Genomic DNA, 22,199 nt, shown 5'->3' with positions numbered 1-22,199 from the left:
GCCCTCCTGTCCGCGTCATTTTCCCCTTTCATTTCTACCACTACCTGTCAGGTCTGTAGGGACACTCACTCTGCAGCAGGGCCACCTTCGCCCTGTCCCAACCTACTCTGAAGAGGCTAAGGCATTTTTAATGCTCCAAAACATCACATCACACGACTGCCAGTTAGACCAAGTCCCCCCGCTGTGGCCCGGTGGAATATTCTTAGCAGCCTAACGCTTACTGCTATCCACACAGCCGCAGCTCCCAGGTTCCTAGGCTGCTTAGTTGGTACTCTGAAGCCCACTCTTCCAACTTCTGGTCAACACTCGTCCTTAAGGATTATGGTCATCGGAGCCTGCTACCGGGGTCCTAGGTTAGACCCCTGTGCCATGCCGCCCGTACCACTTGCTGCCTCTGCTTCACCCAGCACGGGGTTCCTACAAACTAGATATGGGGTTGCCACCAAGCTTGATTCCCCCCTTTCTCTTGCTATAGTTTCACCTTCATTCCACAGGTAATTAGGGAATTTTTCCCTTCCCACCTTTTCCAGACATTTGCTTTGGCTTCCGTAGTGGCCTGTTACTAGCCTAGCTAGCATACATGTGTCTATCCACCAACTAATCCCAGGTACCTAGAACAGTGCCTGACACATAAATGCCCAGGAAATCAAATGTAGTAGGTGCCAAAATGGTCTTTTGATTTCTCTCAACAATTTTAAAGATGCAGAAATTTAGTTCACAGGTTCTACAAGACCAGGCAGACCAGTCTGATTTTTCCTGGTTCAGCGGATTCCTACTTGTATTGAGGACTGGCATCAGTCCGACCCCGGATCCCGGGCCGTGAGGAGCCCGCCGAGCCCAGCTCTGTGCGGAGAGCGGAGCCGAGGCCGACCATCCGCAGGGGCTGTGAGGAGCGGCCCGGGCCACAGCCACGTCCCAGCCCACCAGCCGGTGGTGCACTTGCTCCCTGCGCCCCCGGGGGGCGGCCGGGCCTCAGCATGACCCGCAGCCACCAGGTCGCAGCAGGCAGCGGCTGCCTGGGCACCGTGGAGGTGAGGATCAAGTTTGCAGCTGAACTTCGTCGGTTTTCACTGGAAAGACCAAAACCTGGAAATTTGAGTTTTATGGATTACTGCAACAAGATACCCAATGTTGACGTTTTAGCAGGCTATGCAGACATCCACGGAGACTTACTACCTATAAATAATGACGATAATTATCCCAAAGCTGTTTCCACGGCCAATCCACTGCTTAGGATTTTTATACAAAAAAAGGAAGAAGCAGACTCCAGTGCCTTTGGCACAGCTATACTAATAAAGAAGAAGAAGTATCTAGATTTGTCCCAGGAGGCCTGGCTCAAAGCGCAGGACTATTAGCTGTTAATGATGAAATTTTAGAAGTTAATGGCATGGGGGCGCCTGCGTGTCGTTAAGCGTCTGCCTTTGGCTTAGGGCCTGATCCGAGGGTGCCAGGATCCAGCCCCGCCTCAGGATCCCTGCTCCGCTGGGAGCCTGCTTCTTCCTCTCCCACTCCCCCTGCTTGTGTTCCCTCTCTCGCTGGCTGTCTCTCTGTCAAATAAATAAATAAAATCATCAAAAAAATAAAGGAGAGGAATGCATATTTATAAAAAAAAATTAACGGCATAGAGAAGAGTCTTGATCAAGTAACAGACATGACACAGACATGATGATCGCCAACAAGCCGCAACCTCATTATATCGCTGAGACCAGCAAACCAGAGGAGCAATGCTGTTCCGAGCAGTCGGACTTCTGGCAGCTGTGGCCAGTCCACAGGTAACAGCCTCCTGGGCAGAACCAGCAGGCAGAACCGAGCTTAGAGCCAGAGGACCAGGACAGTGAAGAAGATGACATCATGGTTGAAGATAACAGAGTGCCGCAGCAGATTCCTAAGGCTGTTCCTAATACTGAGAGCCTCGAATCATTAACGCAAATAGAACTCCATTTTGTGTCTGAACAGAACACTTTTCCTCCTTCTAATGAAATGAGCTTAGCACCTGTAGCAAGTGGCACAAATACAGAAACACATGCTCCGGATCAAAAACTCTTAGAAGACGGAACAATCATAACACTATGAAACCTTTGTCTGAATGTCTTCGGAATGAGGAGGCCATAGGAACTTGTAAATTTGGCTAGTTTAAAGCATATATACCTCCGAACCAGTAACCGGGAGGAGGCATGAGAAAAATAATATTGCAAGCTTAAAATGTTATTAAAACAGTAGTTTGATCATTGTTAATATAAACTTCGGTTTGTCAGAGGTGAGTTTAAGTCTAAAAGGGGCCTTGGCTAATGAAACTAGGTGCTTTTGCTATTTTGTCTCTAGAGAACTGGATGATAGAGGACATCTCAGAACTATGAGAGGACCAGATCATTTCCCTTCCAAGGGGTTGCATTATCTAACCTGCCGTGCAGGGCCCAGTTAGCTTTTCCTTTAACTATATTTCTTGAAATTCTAATGTGAAGAGGTCTGACTCTGTCCTTTGGTATCTTGGGGATGTCAGCTCCTATGTTCCCTGTATTTCATTTTGATTTTTCGATGTTGTTCCTCGGTTGCTAATTGTTACAATTTTTTTTTTCCTTTTTAAAGGTGTTATTTGTCAGAGAGAGAGCACAAGCAGGGGGAACGGCAGGCAGAGCAGGCAGAGAGAAGCAGACTCCCCTCTGAGCCGGGGGTCCGACATCGGACTCAATCCCAGAACCCCGGGATCAAGACCTGAGCCACCCAGGCGTCCCACAAGTAATTTTTTCAGATGCTTTTTTTTTTTCTCTAATATCTAAGAAATCAAACCAACTGCCTGTTTTGGGGAGTTCCTTTCTATGTCATGCTCCTGAATTAAGAAACTGTTAACAGTTGCTCAAGTTCAAAGCTTATTCATCCTATAGCGTTCATTTACACACTCATTCCATATGCGTATAACTTCAAGTCACAAAGACAGTTCCATCAACTGGTAACATGTGAGACTCCCTTATCTCACACTCATTCCCATCTCACTGGCAATCATTCCTGTTGTTGTTTTGTTGCTGTGCTTTTATACTCTGATGTATTTGAGTAGTATGAACCATTTTGGATTAAAAATTGCACCCAGATTAAGAGATTTTTTACACACAGGACAAACTTGTGCACTTTTTCATGAGATATTTGGTTTTTCCTTAATGGGATTTCTAGGAACACTGCCTACACTTTATGAAAAAATAGAGTATTCACTGTGGACAAGCAGAGTTTATTGCTATTAATTTTATGAGGCCATTTTATTACTTTTATTACTTTATTACTTTTTGCATCCACTTAGACCAAGTGAAGGGTAAGGGGGCTGAGTTCCATTCCTCACCTGATTTCCCTGTACAAAGTGCACGAGCACAGCAGTGGGCTTGCATATAGAAACCCAAGACCATGTGAAGCACGTTAAGATCCCTGTGACTTATGGCTATTTCTCAGTTACTTATTAATTTGATGGTAGCGCTGGAACGGTACCTTTTTAACAACTGCATGCTATGGAAACAATTAAGTGACTCTTTTGAAGGATATTTTCTATGGTAAAGATGTATGAAGTCTTGGACTAAAGGAAGGTCACTTGACTCAGAATACTTAATGTACTTTGCTGAACTATTAACTGCACATTATGTAATGCAATGTACTTTTTTTATTGAATTCACCAAAGTTCTTCCACTTCTATACCATTATTTGTTAATGGCATTCCAGCTTTAACCTTCTGTGAGGTACAGAAATTTGACTCTATAAGGTCAAAATGTTAACATGTAGGCTAAATTTCACTTAAGTGGTGCAGGGGTTCAACATTTTAAGTAAAAATCCTTTCACACACTTGTTAACAAAGTCTTAACATCCGAACTTTTCTCGGGGCAAAAATACTTCACGGCTTGACTTTTTGTACAAATTTTAACTATATAATGTACAGATCTGTCTTTTATGTATTCATGAAAATGGTAATCAAAGCTGCCAGTGCTTTTTAATTTCCCTGCTAAGGGTGTAGGTCAGTGGTGTTAAAACTAAATTTTTCATTTAAATTACTGGTGAAATAATTACTATACATATTGTAAAACCAATAGATCTTGGTTATACAATGTCAGTCCATTGGTGGTCCAATTATTTCAAGTATACCTTATTAACAGAAATATCAGTGGATTCAGCATAAAACTCTATAGTACTAAATGTCAAGCCTGTGAATTTTGTTCTGTATCTTGAGTAAATTTATAATGTTCTCATGAGCTATCAACAAAACATATGTACTTTTATGAACTATGAATTTCCTAATTTTACATGCGACATGATTTTTACAATACTGTTTAAACTAACAAATGTATTTTACTACAATTTTATTATAAAATGTACATTATCACTAAATGAACTTTGATTTTAAAAATCAAATTGGCTTCAGTTGTTTATAATTTTTTACAAATAGACTTGTAAAAAAAAAGACTGGCATAGAATAGCAGATAAAGATGCTATTGAAGAATGTTACCCACAGGTATGAGAACACATATACTCACTTCCCGTAAGGTGTAATGTAAGAGCCATTAGCCACAAGGAGCTTCGTAATTAAATAAAAATTCGAAGTCAGTTTTTTATTCAAACTAGCCACACTTTATTTTTTAAAAAGATTTTATTATTTTTAAGAGAGGGCAGGGGGAGGGGCAGAGGGACACGCAGACACCCCACTCAGCGGGGAGCCCGATCCCAGGACCCCCGAGATCATGACCTGTGCCTAAGGCAGACGCCCAAGGCACGGAACCACCCCACCCAGGCGCCCCCTAGCCACACTTTACATACTTGATTATCAAGGGACAGTTCGATCACTGCAGAAAGTTCTATCCGACAGCACTATACATCATCTGACAGGAGAGGGGAATTCTGTACTTCACAAATGAGAAACACAACAGCAGTAGAGCTGAAAAGTCTCACATTTATTACTGAGCCAATCTACTGGTGCAGAGGCCTAGGAACAGAGAAAAACCATCTCCCTGATAAAACGTGGCTCATGGCCAGGTAGGAAGGATGTTTACAGAGTGATAGAGAATACATGATCTGTTACGCAGCTTAATTAAATATGAGCGCCAATTAGGTGTTTCGTCTCATGATGTGTGACGCCTTACAGACCCAGCTTGGTTCTTCGCCAGTGCCTCCTCTTGGAGTTGTACCTGCACAGAAAGAACTGTAGGTTACAAAGGCAGTCTGACCTCAATTTCACTGCCCTCATTCACCACAAACTTTGCCATGTCAGTACCATAAAATCCTTGAAAGGCGAAGGGTCCCATTTTTCCTTCCTTTAACAGGTTTGGAGCTCTCTTTGGGAGTAAAAAGTGATTTGCTAGATGCGTTCAAGAACTCGTCAAATCAAATTTTTACCTATCGGAATGATTCTAGGCTAGGAAAACACACTGGTTCTTAACTGAGAGTGGACGAGTCTCTCCCCTCGAAGAGCAGAAGCCTCCCCCCCCCCAAGAGTACACCCACCTACTTTTGATTCAACATACCTGGGGGGGGGGTAGACCCAGACACATCTCTTTTGAAACCCCCCCTTCTAAATTTCATCAAAAGCAACACTTCTACATCATGGACCACACACACATAAAAGCCCCTGCATTAAGTGTTACACTAGGAACACCCCCAATCATTTCAATATCAAAGCAAGAGATCTGCAGAGCTAAGGCCACCTCGGAATTGTCCCTGTCAATCTGTCACGATTTTACCCTCACAAAGGCAAAATCCAACACGACGGACACAGATTTTCTTTCAGCAGGATAATGTCAGTACTTCCACAAGAGGAAGCACTGTAATTGCAACCTGCTTTCAATACACTTCAAAAAGTTGCAAGACAGCCGAGGTAAGAGAATCTTTCAACTGTTGCCAGTTCTCCGGGCTGAGTGTATACTCTTAACCACACATTTCTTTCATTCCGCACAATAACCCGGGAACGGCAGGGGATAGGACGGAGAAACCGATGTTCATGTCAACACATTGAAGAGGGGCTTTACTAGACACACCTGAGGTTCTCAACACAAATCCATCAAGCTTGCACAAGGGCTGAGCTGCCGAAGTAACCATTCTGCCAAGCGGCTCAATGCTCTTTTCTCAGTATTGTTATGAGGGCAACACATGGGTTTTAAGATCTAGCTGCACTTCCAACAGTGAGACATCTCCTACACATATCGATATAAATAACAAAAGCCAGTGTTCAGTATACGATAAACTAAAGGCAGAAACTGGCCTCTAACGTGACAGGGTGTGGTGATTTCCACCCGTCTTTTTAGCTGCCTCAAAGAATTAAGAAAACAGGCCCCCAATTCACATCTTCGTCTTCACACCAGCAAACTAATCCCACTTACATCTGCAATTCAATCAAATCAGAGTGCTATACTCGCGTGAAGATCTTGCAAAAGGGACCCACTTGCTAGGCCCGTTCTGGAGTCTCAGCTTCAAAAGGCTTTTCAAATAAAAATCCTGGCAACAGTATTTGCTTCCTCCTCCTCTGTGGTCCTTTGGGCTCACTTATTTGGGAAAGCCAGAAAATCTAATACTTCATTTTAAACACACCCAAGTTCTGGAAGCTGTTTAACACCCAGGGGCTTGTCACTGGTTGTGAACCCTTGAGCAAGTATCACCCATTTCTGATGCTTATTCTTCTTCCTTTTGAGACCTGTCTCAAGGTCCACCTGGTCCCCCATAAAGCAGTGAGACTGAAAGGCATGCAGGAGACCTGCGTTTCCGGTTTAGCTTCGCCTGTTAGCTTAGGTGACCCTGGAGGCCCTCCGCAGCCATTTGAGTAAAGTCTTTTTTCCAAAAGCATCAATTCAACTACTTCTGCAGTAAAGAGCAACTCCCAATCTTTAGAAAAGACAAACACCTCAAGCTGGACTGGGTGAGCAACATCGTCTTCCCACTGCGATGATAACGAAGACAGCCCCCACCTCACGTTCTGGTGCAGACTGAAGACAATGGGAAATGAACACTGGAGTGTCTGCCCCCAATCCCAGCTGCGGGCTGGGTTGCTGTCTAGAAACACCGAGGGAGGCACGTTAAAAGAACCACCACAGGGCAACCCTCTCAGGTCCCCTCTCTCCTCGGGAGCTTTGTACTATCACTTTGCTACCTCTCAATGAACTCTGCTGCCCAGCAAAAAATTAATTAATTAAGAAACAAAATAAAACCGCAACCACCAAAACAAGCAGGTGGCTGTGGGGGTTCCTTACCTGATTTTTTTTTTAAGATTTTTTATTTATTTATTCGACAGAGATAGAGACAGCCAGCGAGAGAGGGAACACAAGCAGGGGGAGTGGGAGAGGAAGAAGCAGGCTCAAAGCGGAGGAGCCTGATGTGGGGCTCGATCCCATAACGCCGGGATCACGCCCTGAGCCGAAGGCAGACGCTTAACCGCTGTGCCACCCAGGCGCCCCTTCCTTACCTGATTTTATTACCAGTTTTCATCCGAATCCACTGGGGAATGGGACGGTTCTGCTTTTGTTTCTTGGCCAGGAATCGCTTGATTCTGAAAGTCTTGTGAGAAGACTGGGAAGGAAACGCAATCAATTTAGACAGCAACACCAGAGCCTGCTCCACTGATTCAAGGTCAGGAACACCCTCGATCCACAAACATCTGAATGTTTCATCTCTACCAAAAACAACACTCTCAATGCTAAACCCATCACGCCCTTTGCTCTTTTCCTCACAACTTCTGGACGCACATACCATGATCCCCACTGTTCGAATAAAAATCAGCCAAGGGTCAGGAAAGTAAGTAACCTACCCCAGATCAGAGTTATTAATGCGCACAGCTGGCATTCAAACCCAGGTCATCTATGCTCCAAGGCCAATACCTTCCAGTCTTCCCTGCTGTCACCCCAGCACCCAGCAGACCAGTGGGGATGGCTGGGAAACTTGGTTTTCACAAAAGAACACAGCTTTTTGTCAACCAGAACAATTTAGCACTTGCAAGTCAATGAGCTTCAGTGCACTACGTAAACCAGGGGTAGCTAAGGACACGGAGAGCGCGTGCGCCCCAGAGAGCGAGGGGCGGGACAGAAGACGTCAGTCCCGGAGTAAGCCGATTTCTCGCTGAAGGCGGAGCCAAATGCAGGCCTGGGTCCCAAGACCCTGGGATCACGACCGGAGCCGGAATCAAGAGTGGGTCGCTTAAACAACTGAGCCACCCAGGCGTTCCCCCCACCCACTGACCATTTTGGTGTGAATTCTATTCAACTTAAAATATCATTTTCAAGGACAACTTTCCCAGTTTCTCATTTCATTTTTTGGCTTTAAGAACTTGGGTCATCTAAGTCCAACTCCAACCACCCCCGCTCGAGTTTGCAGGACAATCCAGAAATGGCAGGTAGTCTCAAGTCTAGCCAACGTGGTCCAACACACCCTTGCACCTTGCATAATAGGAGCCCGTTACAAAGACGGCAAAGACTACACTTCTCTCTCCCAGCTCACTATAGCAGTTATAAATTTCCTGCCAACTAAAAAAACCAGATACTGATCCTCTCCATACCTAGAAGCATAGAGCAATTTTAATTTCTCAGAAAACGATCACAGGTAAAACCCACGACCATGACTGTCCGCAGTTAGCATTTTAAGAAGAACGCCCGAATGGCACACAGATCCACACCGCAGCACTCCTTCTTCCAGGTGCTTCCACGGGGAGGTGCGTTAAGCCCCTGAACAAAGGACTCAAGCCCTGTAAGCTCATAACATGGCATAATCCTGGCCGCCAACTTAAAAAAGTTCCGAAAACCAGCGGACCGCATTCTCTTCTCGATGCCTGGCACGTGTGGCGGGCAACCCACTGTCGGGCCACGATTTCTGGAGTGAACCCCTCGACCTCTCTCCCTCCGAGTCACAGTTCGTTCCAGAAGGGCGAAAGGCAGTGGGAACCCCCGCTAGCCCGGGCGGCGCACAAAGCACCAGCCCTCGGACCTCGCATGGCCAGCCCAGCTGGCCCCTCCTCGATCGCTTGCTAGCTTCCCTCTAGGCCCGCGGACTGGAGCGGTGGCCCAACTCGACCTTCCCAGGACAGAAGGTTTTAAAATGCCCCCCACACCTCGACGCAGTGTGCGGCGCCAGCAAGCTCGCAGAGACCTCAGGTCTCCGGAAACCACCCCGGAGCCGATGGGAACGGATGGACTTACCATGGCGAGAAGCAGCCAGCCACACGCAGCAGGATGGCGGCGAAAAAGAGAAAGGAGGAAGTGGGCGGAAGGACGTATTTAGAAGACGCCGCCGAGGGCGGAGCTTAGAAGATGAGGCCAGAGGCCGCCTTCTGCGGCCCTCACTCCGCCCCCCGCGTGCGGCCGCGCTGCCGTGGGAACTTGGCGAACAGGGCAGTCCGCGCGAAATGACATTCGCTTTGCAGCACTTCCGTAAGTGCGGTGCTCAGGAGCCTGTCAGTGTGCTTCGTGGGTGGGGCGCACAGCCCGCGGTAAACGCTGAAGTGCTACGCCTTCCCGAAGGCACAGTGAGCACAGTGGGCGGGGCTAACTCCAGGGGCGGGCAGGGGAGACGTCACGTCCGAGTGCAAGGGACTTCGGTCCTGGGCTTAGGAGGGAGTGGCCCGAGGGCTACCCTCCGCCGGGGTGGGCCGGCGGCCCCCCATCGCGACCCTATCTCGACTTCTAGAAGTGGTTTCGACCTGGCCGGGCCGTGCTGGACGGGAAGGGATGGTGATGATGGAGGAAGCAGGAGAGGGCGGCGGGGGCTGCACTAGGAGGGTCCGGTAAGCCTAGGCAAGAGGTTGCTAACCAGGGTCTCAGCTGAGAAAGTTCGGGACAACCTTTTCCTTGGCTACTAGGAATCCCAGGCTTTTAGCCCACTTTGCAAAATGTATAGGAATTAATGGCATACGTTTTGGATGTTAGTGACCCCCGTTTTCATGTTTTTCTTCACATTTAAAAACAAAAACTTCTAAGTATCTTTGCAGTCACCTCAAGCAGTTTTGCACCAGTAGATTAAGGTAAGGGTTTTTAACCTGGGGTCCACAAATGGTCCATGTGTAGAATTCACAGAGTACATGAACTTGGCTGGGAAAAAAATCACAACTTCGTTTTTATCAAACTGTCTGAAATTTAGCGCTTTCTTTACAAACGTAGGCAGTAAATTGTAGTGACATTAACAGTACCTATGACTTTGTCACCAATAGAAATCAAAGATGGTTTCATATCACATTGCAGTTGATGCAGACGTCTTGAAATATCATTTATACACTCATCACTTCTTTGAAATTACAGTACAGTTGACCCTTGAACAATATGGGTTTAAACTGCATGGGTTCACATATATATAGGTGGATTATTTCGATTAATACAGTCAGTACAGGACTAAAAATGTGTTTTCTCTTCCTTATGATTTTCTTTTTTTTTTCTTTTTCCTTTCTCTTTTTTAAAGATTTTATTTATTTGACAAAGAGAGCATAAGCAGGGGGAGCGGGAGAGGGAGAGGGAGAAACAGGCTCCCCATTGAGCAGGGAGGGCGACGTGGGCCTTGATTCCAGGACCCTGGGATCATGACCCCAGCTGAAGGCAGATGCTTAACCGACTGAGCCACCCAGCCACCCTTCTTTTTTTTTTTTGTGAGGGGGGGCAGATGTATAGAGGGAGAAAAAGAGAGAGAGAGAGAATCTTAAGCGGGCTGTAGACCCAGAGCGGAGCCCAACGCAGGGCTTGATCTTACGATCCTGAGATCATACCTGAGCTGAAATCAAACCACTGAGCCACCCAGGTGCTCCCTTATGATTTTCTTAATAACCTTTTCTTTAGGTTACTTTGTCTTAAGAATACAGTATATAATATATATACTGTATAGAAGATGTGTTAACCGACTGTTCACGTTATCAGTGAGGCTTTTGGTCAGCAGTAGGCTATTAAGTTTTGGGGGAGTCAAAAGTTACATGCAGACTTTCCACAGCGCAAAGTTGACACCCCTAACCCCTGCGTTGTTCAAGGGTCAACTGTAGTTATTAGACCCATAAGGAGAACTGTGTTAAGAAGCCCGTATGTTACTACAGCACACATTTCTTTTAAGAAAATATTTTGGTAACTGTATTGCAGTGTAATTGATTTTCTTTGTAATCCTATGTACTTTGTTTTATGCATTTAAAAACATTCTGAAAATGAACTTCATCAGACTGCCAAAGGATTCCATGGCACAAAAGTGGTCAGGCATCCCTATACTGGCGTATAGTGACAGACGGTGGAACAAACAAGCTAGCAGGAGACTTTGGAAATAGTCTGGGCGACAAATGGTGGCCCGTGGGGCACCTGACTGGCTCAATTGGTAGAGCGTGAGTCTCTTGATCTCGGTGTTGTGAGTTTGAGCCCCACATTGGGTGTAGAAATTACTTAAAAAGAAAAGGAAGGAAGGGAGGGAGGGAGGGAGAGAGGGAGGAAGGAAGGAAGGAAGGAAATGATGACCCAAAGTAAAGTCCCCAGGATGTTGAATAAGGAGAAATAAAATCAAGAGATGATTGTGACAGTAACAGGACATGGTCTCCAGGTTTCTGTCTTGAGCAACTGGATGCTGGTGCCTTAGGTCTAGAGAGGAAATACACAAACAATAGGAAGCTTGAGCCCAATTTAATAACCATTTTTTAGCAGCAAAAGTTTAGTTACTGTAATCCCATCCAGTTTTTATTTTTATTTTTTATTTTTTTTTAAAGATTTTATTTATTTATTTGACAGAGATAGAGACAGCCAGCGAGAGAGGGAACACAAGCAGGAGGAGTGGGAGAGGAAGAAGCAGGCTCATAGCGGAGGAGCCTGATGTGGGGCTCGATCCCGGAACGCCAGGATCACGCCCTGAGCCGAAGGCAGGTGCCTAACCGCTGTGCCACCCAGGCGCCCCCCCATCCAGTTTTTAAATTCAGGCTGTCATCCAGATAAGTTTTTTTCTTCATCCAGATAATTTTACGTTTAATTGAAGTGAGACCTCAGGCTTCTTAACCTAAAGTTTTACTGTTTATTTGAGAGCCAGTATTTTCTTTTTGGTGGCCCAAAGGAGCAGCAGATAAGCCTTTAGTTGCTAAATTATCATCATCATCATCATTATAACTACCATTTACCTCAGGTTTAGGGTGTGATTGACACTGTGCTAAGAGCTTATATAAATCATCCTTTAAAAAAAAAAAGATTTTATTTGTTTGAGAGAGAGAGAGAGAGCACAAGCTGGGGGAGGGTCAGAGGGAGAGGGAGAAGCAGACTCCCCGCCGAGCAGGAAGCCCGATGCGGGGCTCGATGCGGGGCTCAATCCCAGGACCCTGGGGTCATGACCTGAGCCAAAGGCAGATGCTTCACCAACTGAGCCACCCAGGTGCCCCTAAATCATCTTTTTTTTTTTTTGCCTTTTATCTTTTTAAAGATTATTTATTCATTTGAGAGAGAGAGCACACATGCGCAAATGGGGGGCGGGGCAGAGAGAGAAGTCATAGGAGACCCACGGAAGGCATGTAACAAAATGATTACAACAAAGATACATTGAGAACATGTAAGTTTAGGAAGCAGGTGTGTCTTCCTATTAACTTCAGGGAGAACATCAAGATTCAAGACAAGGCAAACCTCATCACGATGGTCATGGTGAGAAGGGTCAGCGTTAACCACCCGCAGACTGACTGAATTGCCCCCCACTCCTGTCGACTTTTCCCTCATTTCCCCTCGGCTGTCTCCCCTTCTTCCCAGTCCTTTCTATATTCTCTTCTCTCATCCTTGCCTGCGGCTCTCCAAGCTTCTGAATCAGGGCCCACCTATACTGCAGGCTGGGCTGCCTATCGGGGGGCCGCTGCCGAGGATTGACTCTAGGCACACAGGACTCACCAGCTTCCAAAGGGAGGGCCAAGGGCTCTCCTTTACCGGCAACGTGCTCCTTTTCCTCCTTTTGTTCTGTTTTGTTTTCCTGGTTGGCATTTTCCGTATTGAGATTTTTTTACTCTGTGTTCCTCTTTGGATGCCATTGGTCCTGGGCCTACCCTTGCAGTCTCCTCCTCCTGCTCCAATTCTCGCCAGGACGGGACCTCTACGACACTTAGACCCACACACCAGCTCCCCCTCCGCCTCCTACTCTGGCCTGCGCACCCTCAGGGCCACCAGGAGCAGGTACCAAGGAGGGGAAATCATCTTTTTAATTCCTACAGCTTTATAGGGCACTCTTCGTTCTACCTGGTTTTCCTTCTACCTTGCACGCTACCCATTCGCAGTTTCTTTTGCTGGTTCTTCCTTATGTCCATTCCTTTCTAACATTGGAGAGCCCCAAGGTTCATTTTGGACTTCTTCTCTTTTCTATATACACTCCCTGCTTTGGCGATTTCATCCAATATCATGGCTCTAAATACTCTTGGTTGATGATACCCAAACATATGTCTGGACCTTCCGTGAACTCCTTCTGCCTTCCCAACATCTATTAAACTTAATATGTCCCCAAGAGAGCTCCTGATCTCCCCCCTCCACCTGGGTCACTCAAAGTCTCCCCATTATGACAAATGGCACCTCCGTTCTTCCTGTGGCTTAGGCCAAAATTTATCTTCCACTCTTCTCTTTCACATCCCGCATCTGGTTTGTCAGCAAATCTGGTCAGCTTGACTTTGAAATTTTATCCAGAATCTGAGGACTTCTCATCACCTCTACATTGGTCCAAGCCACCTGCTCTCACCTAGATGACTTTAAGGCCCCTCGCTGGTCTCCCTGCTTCTGTTCTGGCTTCTCTACAGCAGCTGGAGTGACCCTTTCACGACCTAAGGCAGATCACATCACTCCTCTGCTCAACGCTCTTCATGGGCTCCGCATCCCTCTCCTAATAAAAGAAAGTACTGGAATTTGCAGTGGCCTGAAAGGCCGTACCCGGTTGGTTGCACTACCTTACTTCTCTGACCCAGCCTCCTGCTACTCTACGGCCCACTTACTTTGCTAAAGCCTCACCTCCCCTTGCTCTTCCTCGCACACACCAGACACAGTTCTCTTCACAGCCTTAGTACTAGGTGTTTTCTCTGCCTGGGACTCCCATTTCCACAGGTAGCCCGTGGCTGGTCTCCTCACCTCCTGCAAGTCGAGGCTCAGATGTCTCCATTTAAGAGAGACCATCCCCCAAACAGTCTGTAGCCCCATTCCCTGCTTTTCTCGGCAATACTTACCACCTTCCATCCTGTCGTATCGCTTATTTATCGTCTAATTCCACATTGGAATGAAGCTCAATGAGGGCAGAGAGATTTTTTTTAACTTTTTATTTTGAAATAATCGGGGATCCATAAGAACTCCCCAAATTCTACAGAGAAGTCCTTCTCTAGCATCAGTGTCTTGCGTCACTAACATACAATGTCCAAACCAGAAAATGGTGTTGGAACAATCCAGAGAGCTTACTCAGATTTCACCAGTTATGTACGCACTTGTCTGTGTGTGTGTGTGTGTGTGTGTGTGTGTGTGTGTGTGTGTGTGTAGTTCTATACTGTTTTATCCTATGTGTCACTTTATGGGGTGTGTGTGTGTGTGGTTCTATATAGCTTTATCCCATGTGTAACTTTGTGAAACTACCACCACGATAAAATACAGACCTGTACCATTACCACAAGCCTCCACGAGGGCAGGGTTTTTTTTCTCCGTTGGATTTGTTTGCCCCTGTACCTCCAGCCCCAAGATCCAAGCCCGACACATGGTAGGCGTGGGTGTCTGTTGAACTGAAAAGGGCACGAAATGAAGGCTGGCGGACTCTCAAGCCAGGACTACCCGCGTTTGAATACCAGCAGTGCAACGCACTAGCCACGTGACCTTGGGTCCCTCACTGAGCCTGTCTGTGCCTCAGTTCTCTCTTCTGGAAGAGGGGGAGCACTACTATTACTTAACTCCTAGCGCTGTGGCGAGGATTCAGAGTCACTGGCAAGACACGTTAAGCACCTAGGAAGCCCTGCGTCCATATGCACCCGGCACATCACGGCAGCCAGCCCCGTGAACAGCAGCTGTGACTACTTTCATTCCCTTGTATTGTAACAGGGCAGACAGCGCTAGGCACCAAATAAACTATCACAAGAATGTTGAAGGGGTGCTGATTGCCAGCTAAGGGGAGGAGGCGGCATTTGAATCCAGCCTTACAAAGGGAGTGGTGGTGTTATGGGCTGACTTGAGTTCCCCTAAAATTCAGATGTTGAAGCCCTAGCCCCCGGTACCTCAGAATGTGCCTATTTGAAGGTAGGGCCTTAACAGAGGTGATTAAGTTAAGATGAGGCTTGCCAGTGTGGGCCCTAGTCCAATCTGACTGCTGTCCTTATCAGAAGAGATTAGGATACACAGACAGCAGGGATGCTCAGAGACCATGTGGGGTCCCATAGGTGTCAGAAGGGACACAGACTATGAAAAGGCTCCAGGATTTGCCCTCAAGTGCTCCTTGGTGCCCCCGAAAGGTGGGCCAGGGCTTGAGGGGAGGAGAAGCTTTTAGGACGTTTGAGTGAAGAGAAGGAGATAGAAGGGCTACGAGAGAGGGCGGTGAGCTTAAGAGCTGATCATTTTTGGTAGATCTTGGAGAAGATGGGAAGGAAAGAGGTAAAAGATGCAAGGAAGTGCAGGGATCGTGTGTCCTGTGGGGGCTTGGAGGACACGTGGGGGCAGGCTGAAGGGCATCAGGAGAGGCGCTGCCCTTGAAAAGGAGAGCAGTCGTTTCCGGCAGTGGGAGGGAAGAAGAAAGCCATGAAGAGAGAATGTTTTTTTGTAAATTTGGTTTTTAAATTCTGTAAATATTTTACGTGATTGCATCCTGTGTAACCCTCCACTTCCTCTCCTAGGTGTTTCTCCAACAGGAAGGAGAACACATGTGCATCCAAAGGTACGTACTAACTTGCTTGTCGCAGAATTCTTTGTAACAGCCCCAAACCGGAAACGGTCCAAATCTATCACCATTGCGTATTTCCCAAGCGCTCCTACACAGGGGCGGTTCTCAAAGTGTGATCCACGGAAGGCTAGGGGCGGTCCTTAAGACCCTTTCAGAGGGTCCGCAAGGTCAAAAGTATTTTTCTAATAATGCAAAGAAGTCACTTGCTTCTTTTCCTCTCACGCTGTCCCACGTGTACTGTGGAGTTTTCAAGAGGCTGCACGGCTCAGAATGACTTCCTTGCTCTGACAGACGGTAGACTGTGTGCTCGTGTGTTTTAAATATTGCTGTTGCAGTTTCTAATACAGTATGTATCGGTAGATGTCATCCACGCAAACAAAGGTCCTCCGGGGTCCGCAATGATCTTTAAGCGAAAAGGAGTCTGAAGACTAAAACATTTGCCAACCATCCCTATCCAGCAATGGAAACGGACTCCAGCTACCCACGGCGGCGTGGCCGATCCCGTAAACATCTGCAGGACCGCGGTACGAAGGAAGCCAGACAAAAGCACGCATACTGTATGGTGGCATTTAAATGAAGACCCAAGCCCGGAGAACAGACTCTGTGCCATGAGAAGCCAGGATAGCAGTGATCCTTGCGGGCAGGGGGTGCTGGTCACGTTCTGTGTCTCGCCCTGGGTGCTGTTTCCGTGGGTGTGTTCACTTTTAGCTGTACACTCTGGGTTTGTGCACTTTTCCATGAGTGTTCTGTTTCAACGTAAAGTTCAAAGCACATCTAGCCGGGCCTTCAGACAACACTGTAGATGACACGGTCTGCAGAGGACTTTCTGCCATCCCAGTCGGCCCCAGCCCCTCATCGGCTCTTTCGTCCCCGTAGGTAATTTTTCTTAGTTGCTGATTTCTCCTTCCATTGTTTCTTTTGGAAAATATCTAGATATTTTCTTTTTTCCTTCAGATTTGTTTATTTATTTGAGAGAGGGAGAGAGAGCGAGCACGAACAGGGGGAGGGGCAGAAGGAGCGGGAAAGAGAGAATCTCAAGCAGACTCCCCGCTGAGCAGGGAGCCCGACCTGGAGCTCGATCCCATGACCCCGAGATCATGGCCTGAGCCAATACCAAGAGTCGGCCGCTCAACCGACTGAGCCACCCACGTGCCCCCGAATATTTTCATTTTCATGTCATTTCAGATATTCATATATTTGTTTGACTAACCCCCACCCCTGCCTTCCTATGACAAAAGCAGCCTGGTGTATACAAGAGAGAGCCTGTGAGGTAGACGGAAGGAGACCGAGGTGGCGCACAGTGGGTGGAGTGGAGTGCAGGCAATGAGGCCCACCAGCCTTCTCAGGAAGTAAAGGCGTCTGGAGGAAGGGGAAAGGATGTGGAATCGGTATGTGCATTCGCTCGAGAAGTCGGCCACCCTTACTGTGCACAGTAGTGGGATCGACGGTATTGTCATTTGCAGCACAGTGTGGCCCACTTGCTGAGAGGGATACATGGGATGCTGGGAGAGCACAGAGCATCACCTCCCCCAGCCTGGGCCGGAGAAGGTCGGGGAAAGGGTCTTCAGAGAAGTGACTGCTCGAGGGAAATCCTGATGAAGGAGCAGGAAGGGGCAGACAAGGGGAGTGAGGGATGGCTTTCCAGGAAGAGGGAACTCTCTATTTGCAAAGGTATAGAGACCCAGAGCAGGCATCCTGGGCCTGCCAGGGCAGGCCAGGAGTCTGAGCTTTATCCTGGAGGCCAACAATCTGCAACTTCTTCTTCTTCTTTTTTTCTTTAAAGATTTTTTATTCATTTATTTGACAGAGAGAGAGTACAAGCGGGGGGAGTGGCAGAGGGAGAGGGAGAAGCAGGCTCCCCGCTGAGCAGGGAGCCAGATGCGGGGCTTGATCCCAGGACCCTGAGATCATGACCTAAGCCAAAGGCAGACGCTTCACCGACTGAGCCACCCAGGAGCCCCTTCTTTTTTTTTTTTTTTAGTGTATTTTTTTTTAAAAGATTTTATTTATTTATTTGAGAGAGAATGAGTGAGAGAGAGAGCAGGGCAGGGCAGGGGCAGAAGAAGCAGACTACCTGCTAAGTAGGGAGCCTGATCCGAGGCTCGATCCCAGGACCCTGAGGCCATGACCCGAGTCAAAGGCAGACATTTAACCAACTGAGCCACCCAGGCCCTTCTCCCTTTTTTGACCCTACCCCCTTCCAGTCTCTTCTCAGTACAGCAGCCAGAGTGGTCCTGTTAAAAACCTGTCACATTGTGTCACTCATCTGCTGAAGTGGCTCTAATGGCTCATCATCTCACTCTGGGTAAAACTGCAAGTCCTTGCAGTGACCTACAAGGGGCACACACCGTCAGACCCTTCCATCCCTACCTCTGACCTCTCCAGCTGCTCTTGCCTTCAACTCACTCTGCTTCAGCCGTGCTGGCCAGTTACAATCCCTCTCAGGGCCTTTGCACTCACTGTGCCCTCTACCCAGAAGCTTCTTCCATCAGTCTCTTTAAGTCTTCATTCACAGGTCGCCTTCCCAGTGAGGCTTCCCCTAACCACGGTATCTGTCTACAGTGGCAACCCCTGCCCCCTACCCAGCATTCCCTACCCCTACTCCTACTTTGTCTTTCTCCATAGAACATATCTGACTGGCATATGTTTTCTATCTTTATTGTCTGACTCCCTCCCTAGAATGTAAATCCTGTGAGGTCTTGTGTTTTGTTCACTGCTGTCTTCCCTGAGCCTAGCCTCGTGCCTTGCAGAAGGTGCTCAATAAACATTTGAAGAATGAATGAATGGAGTCTAACACAGCAACCAGCCAAAATACAAGAACAGGCTCCTTGGGGCAGTTTACGTCTTCATTGTTTGGCCTTGGCACTTCTTGCTCTGAGGGACCCCTGAAGCACTTCGGCCCAGCCAAGAAGATTCCTCAGTGTGGCTTCAAAATGACTGCTGAAGGCAAATGGGAGCCATTGAACGCTTTGGAAGGGTAAGCAGCAATTATGGAAGTCTTTTAGAGAGATGCTATGCGCAGTTGTGTGGGGAGCAGGTGGGGCGGAGGCAGGAGTGGAAACAAAGAGACCCACAGGGGGTGCCACAGCCCCAACACCACCGTGTTCTCTTTTGTTGCAGTTGCCTAGTGGTCCCCGAGTCTCTCCTTCCTACTGCTTGGCGACTTAGCTCCTGGCTTACTTGCACTCTCTCGAACACCACTGCTGTCATAATTCTTTTTTTTTTTAGATTTTATTTGAGACACAGAGAGAGCACAAGCAGGGAGAAGTATGAGAGGGAGAGGGAGAAGCAGGCTCCCCGCTGAGCAGGGAGCCCAACACGGGGCTCGATCCCAGGACCCCGGGATCATGACCTGAGCCAAAGGCAGCTGCTTAACCGACTGAGCCCCCCAGGCGCCCCAGTCATAATTCTTGAGGAGTGCTAGATCTATGCAGATGCTTCTAGCTCCTTGGCCTCCTCTCCTCCAGTGATCTTGTCCTCCCCACATCGCAGCCACTCGAGCCCTTGCCATACCTCTGACCTTGGCGTTATCCCGGTCTTGCTCTCTGTGCCGCTCTCCTCCTCGGCCCCCTCCGCACTAGCCCTGCATGCCTCTCACCTAGCCTCGCCCCCATTCTAGAGCAGTGCCGCTCGAGGTTGCATGTGTACACGAGTCGCCTGGGGATCTTGGCAGAACCCAGACTCGGAGTCTGCATTTGTGACAGCTTCCTGGGTGATGCGTGTGCTTCTGGGCCTCGGACCCATACTTTGAGTAGCAAGGGCCTAGACCAGAGGCTGGCAAACTTCTTCTGGTGGTAAATAATTTAGGCTTTGCGGGCGACCTACGTCTACTCCAGCTCTTCAGCTCTGCTGTTGCAGCTAGAAGATACATAAACCCAGGGGTGTGGCTGCGTCCCAATAAAATTTTAGGTACAGAGGCTAAAGTATGAATTTCAGAGAATTTGTGGCTGTCACAAGCAATCCTGATTTTTTTTTCAACCATAAAAAAATATAAAAACCATTCTTAGCTCGCAGGCTGTATGCAAATAGGCAGTGGCCGGGCGTGGTCCACAGTCGGCCAGCCCCTGGCCTGGATGACAGTGTCAAGCCTCTCCTCTGTCCTCAGACCTGCAGTCCTTCCTCTGTCCTCTCAGTTGATGGCCTTGCTTCCCAGTCAGCGAGGCACCGTAAGCAACCACGGGAGAACGTGCGTAACTCACCTGCCGCATCCCAGCACCAGCCTGCGCCCACCTTCTCTGCCTTCGTCCCTCTTCCTACAGATGAAGTGTCCTCACCACAGCCCGCCTCTGTCTTAACCCCTGTCTCCTATTCGAGAACCTTGTTCTGCCAGTTCCTCCCTTCCTGTCCCCACTGCTCGTGGCATTGTTCCCACCCACATCTGAGTACACAGGCGGTCGATTCTCCCATCTTAAAAAGTTGCGACCGTCATTTCTCCACTAGATTACTGCAGTAGCTTATCCTCTCTTTGTCCTTCTCTCCCCTGCGTTGGTCTGTTTTCAACACAGCAGCCAGAGTGATCCTTTTATTTTAAAATAGTGAGTCAGATTATATCACACCTCTGCTCAAAACTGTGGTGGTTCCCATATGGTTGGGAAGAAAAGTCCAAGTCCTAACTCTGACCTAAAAGTCCAAGTCCTAACTCTTGCCCCGTTAGCTCTCTGACTTTACTCCATCCCTTTTGGCTGACCTCCTCCTTGCTCACTCTGCTCCAGCTGTTATACACTCTTTACCGTTCCTGAGCAGGCCAGGCACGCTCCTACCCCAGGGCCTTTTCACATACTTTTTCCTTTGGAGGCTTGTACCCCCAGATACCCATGGAGCAAGCTCCCTCATTTTCTTCTCAAGTCTTTACTCCAGAGTCACCTTCTCAATTAGGCCTTTGAACCCCCAACCATGAACATCATATTCCCTTTCCCTAATGTATTATTTCTCTCAAGCACCTGTCACTTTCTTTTTAAGTCATCTCTACACGCAGCATGGGGCTTGAACTCACAACCCCGAGACCAAGAGTCGCTTGCTCTACCAACTGAGCCAGCCAGGCGCCCCGCACTGTCACTAACAATGCTTATTTTGCTTGTTTTATTCACTTTCTCCACTTGAATGTAAACTCCACAAAGGCAGGAATTTTGTGTTTTAGTCACTGATGTAATGCCAAAGTCTAGAACATAAGTGGCACATGGTGTATGCTCAAAAAATAGTGAATGAATGAATGAATAATGGTAACCTGAACAAGGGCTGTGAAGGGATGGGCGGGGGGAACCGGCTGTAGGGAGTGAGGATGGAGTCAAGTATGACCCTCAGTGCTGAGTGGCTAGGTGGTTGACATCCTCGACAGGAGGGGGTGGAACCTGAGTTCAAATTGGGACCAGAGATACTTGTGGGTCATTTGGGTACAGATGTCTAGTAGGCAGCCGCATCTGAGATTAGGGGGTGGTCAGGGCCGGAGATACGGAAGAGAACCTCAAAGTCTGGAAATATAGATAATATACCACATATTACAGTAGTGATGAACAATTATGTATTTACCCATGTCTCCAGCATAGGAGCTTGATAACTACTGATAATTATTTGGTGAATGAATAAATGTGAGTTTTCTAAGGATGGCTAATCCTATGTACGTAGCTGTCAATATATACTTTCCAAGAATTCACCAAATGTGGGGCGCCTGGGTGGCACAGCAGTTAAGCGCCTGCCTTCAGCTCAGGGCGTGATCCCGGCGTTATGGGATCGAGCCCCACATCAGGCTCCTCCGCTATGAGCCTGCTTCTTCCTCTCCCACTCCCCCTGCTTCTGTTCCCTCTCTCACTGGCTGTCTCTATCTCTGTCAAATAAATAAATAAAATCTTTAAAAAAAAAAAAAGAATTCACCAAATGTGAACCTATCTTTGCTACCTTGCCTTCCTTAATAATGACATAAGTGGTCATAATAGATTTTTGTGGTATAGAATACAGCCCCAGAGATGATAAAGAAAATTCTGGGCAGGCCCCATAAAAACATAAAACATGCAGTTTCTGTATACTAACAAAAGGCTACAAAACTCTTATTAAGCTTTCTCTTATGGAATTAAAGATAGCATCTGCGAATACCACCGAGTTAGATCTTCATGTATCACCAGAGTTAAATTACTGCCTCAGAGTTAAATTACTGCCACCAGAGTTAAATTACTACCTGCTGCATGCCTGTTGAGGAAAGGGGCTGCGGTGCCTGATTTTGAAGGCCTCAGCGCCCCAAGCCATCCGCTTGTCACTGCCCTGAAGGTACCTAATCCCACTGCCCTCACCCCTTGAATTTGTCCTGCCTGCTTCCCTTAGCCTCACTCTGTCCACCAGAGCAGCAAGCCCCGCACAGCTGTATCATGAGGGCAGGAACCTTGTTCACCACCGTAGTCTTC

The 22,199-nt window shown here is 47.7% G+C and overlaps 1 protein-coding gene, 1 long non-coding RNA gene, 1 other non-coding gene and 2 pseudogenes across 3 annotated transcripts; 2 read left to right on the top strand and 3 right to left on the bottom strand.

The window, feature by feature from the left end:
* Positions 1-977: 977 nt before the first annotated feature.
* LOC123785617 (partitioning defective 6 homolog beta pseudogene) lies at positions 978-2,073 on the top strand (annotated as a pseudogene).
* Positions 2,074-4,898: 2,825 nt separating this feature from the next.
* Positions 4,899-9,294, bottom strand: RPL39 (ribosomal protein L39). Its single transcript, XM_045787451.2, has 3 exons — positions 9,141-9,294; positions 7,418-7,521; positions 4,899-5,153 (listed from the first exon to the last, which is right to left on the bottom strand). Exons 1-3 carry the CDS (start codon positions 9,141-9,143, stop codon positions 5,105-5,107), a joined length of 156 nt encoding a protein of 51 aa, XP_045643407.1. The 5' UTR covers positions 9,144-9,294; the 3' UTR covers positions 4,899-5,104.
* On the bottom strand, positions 5,675-5,806 carry LOC123785628 (small nucleolar RNA SNORA69). Its single transcript, XR_006777694.1, has one exon. It is a non-coding gene; the product is annotated as a small nucleolar RNA SNORA69 (small nucleolar RNA).
* Positions 9,295-9,517: 223 nt separating the features above from the next.
* On the top strand, positions 9,518-21,670 carry LOC123785625 (uncharacterized). The gene is made up of 3 exons (XR_006777691.2): positions 9,518-9,724; positions 15,761-15,801; positions 16,168-21,670. It is a non-coding gene; the product is annotated as an uncharacterized LOC123785625 (long non-coding RNA).
* On the bottom strand, positions 11,532-12,964 carry LOC148106872 (protein BEX1-like; annotated as a pseudogene).
* Positions 21,671-22,199: the final 529 nt, after the last annotated feature.

The sequence above is a fragment of the Ursus americanus genome, chromosome X (assembly GCF_024610735.1).
Source record: "Ursus americanus isolate L20-20 chromosome X, mUrsAme1.1.p, whole genome shotgun sequence".
NCBI classification, from domain to species: Eukaryota; Metazoa; Chordata; class Mammalia; order Carnivora; family Ursidae; genus Ursus; species Ursus americanus.
This window is presented reverse-complemented; position numbering and strand designations above follow the sequence as displayed.

Coding starts and splice junctions, on each gene's coding strand:
- RPL39 (XM_045787451.2), bottom strand. Junction 5,154..7,417: donor AAAACTGGTAATAAAATCAG/GTAAGGAAGGGG, acceptor CTTTCTGTGCAG/GTACAACTCCAAGAGGAGGC.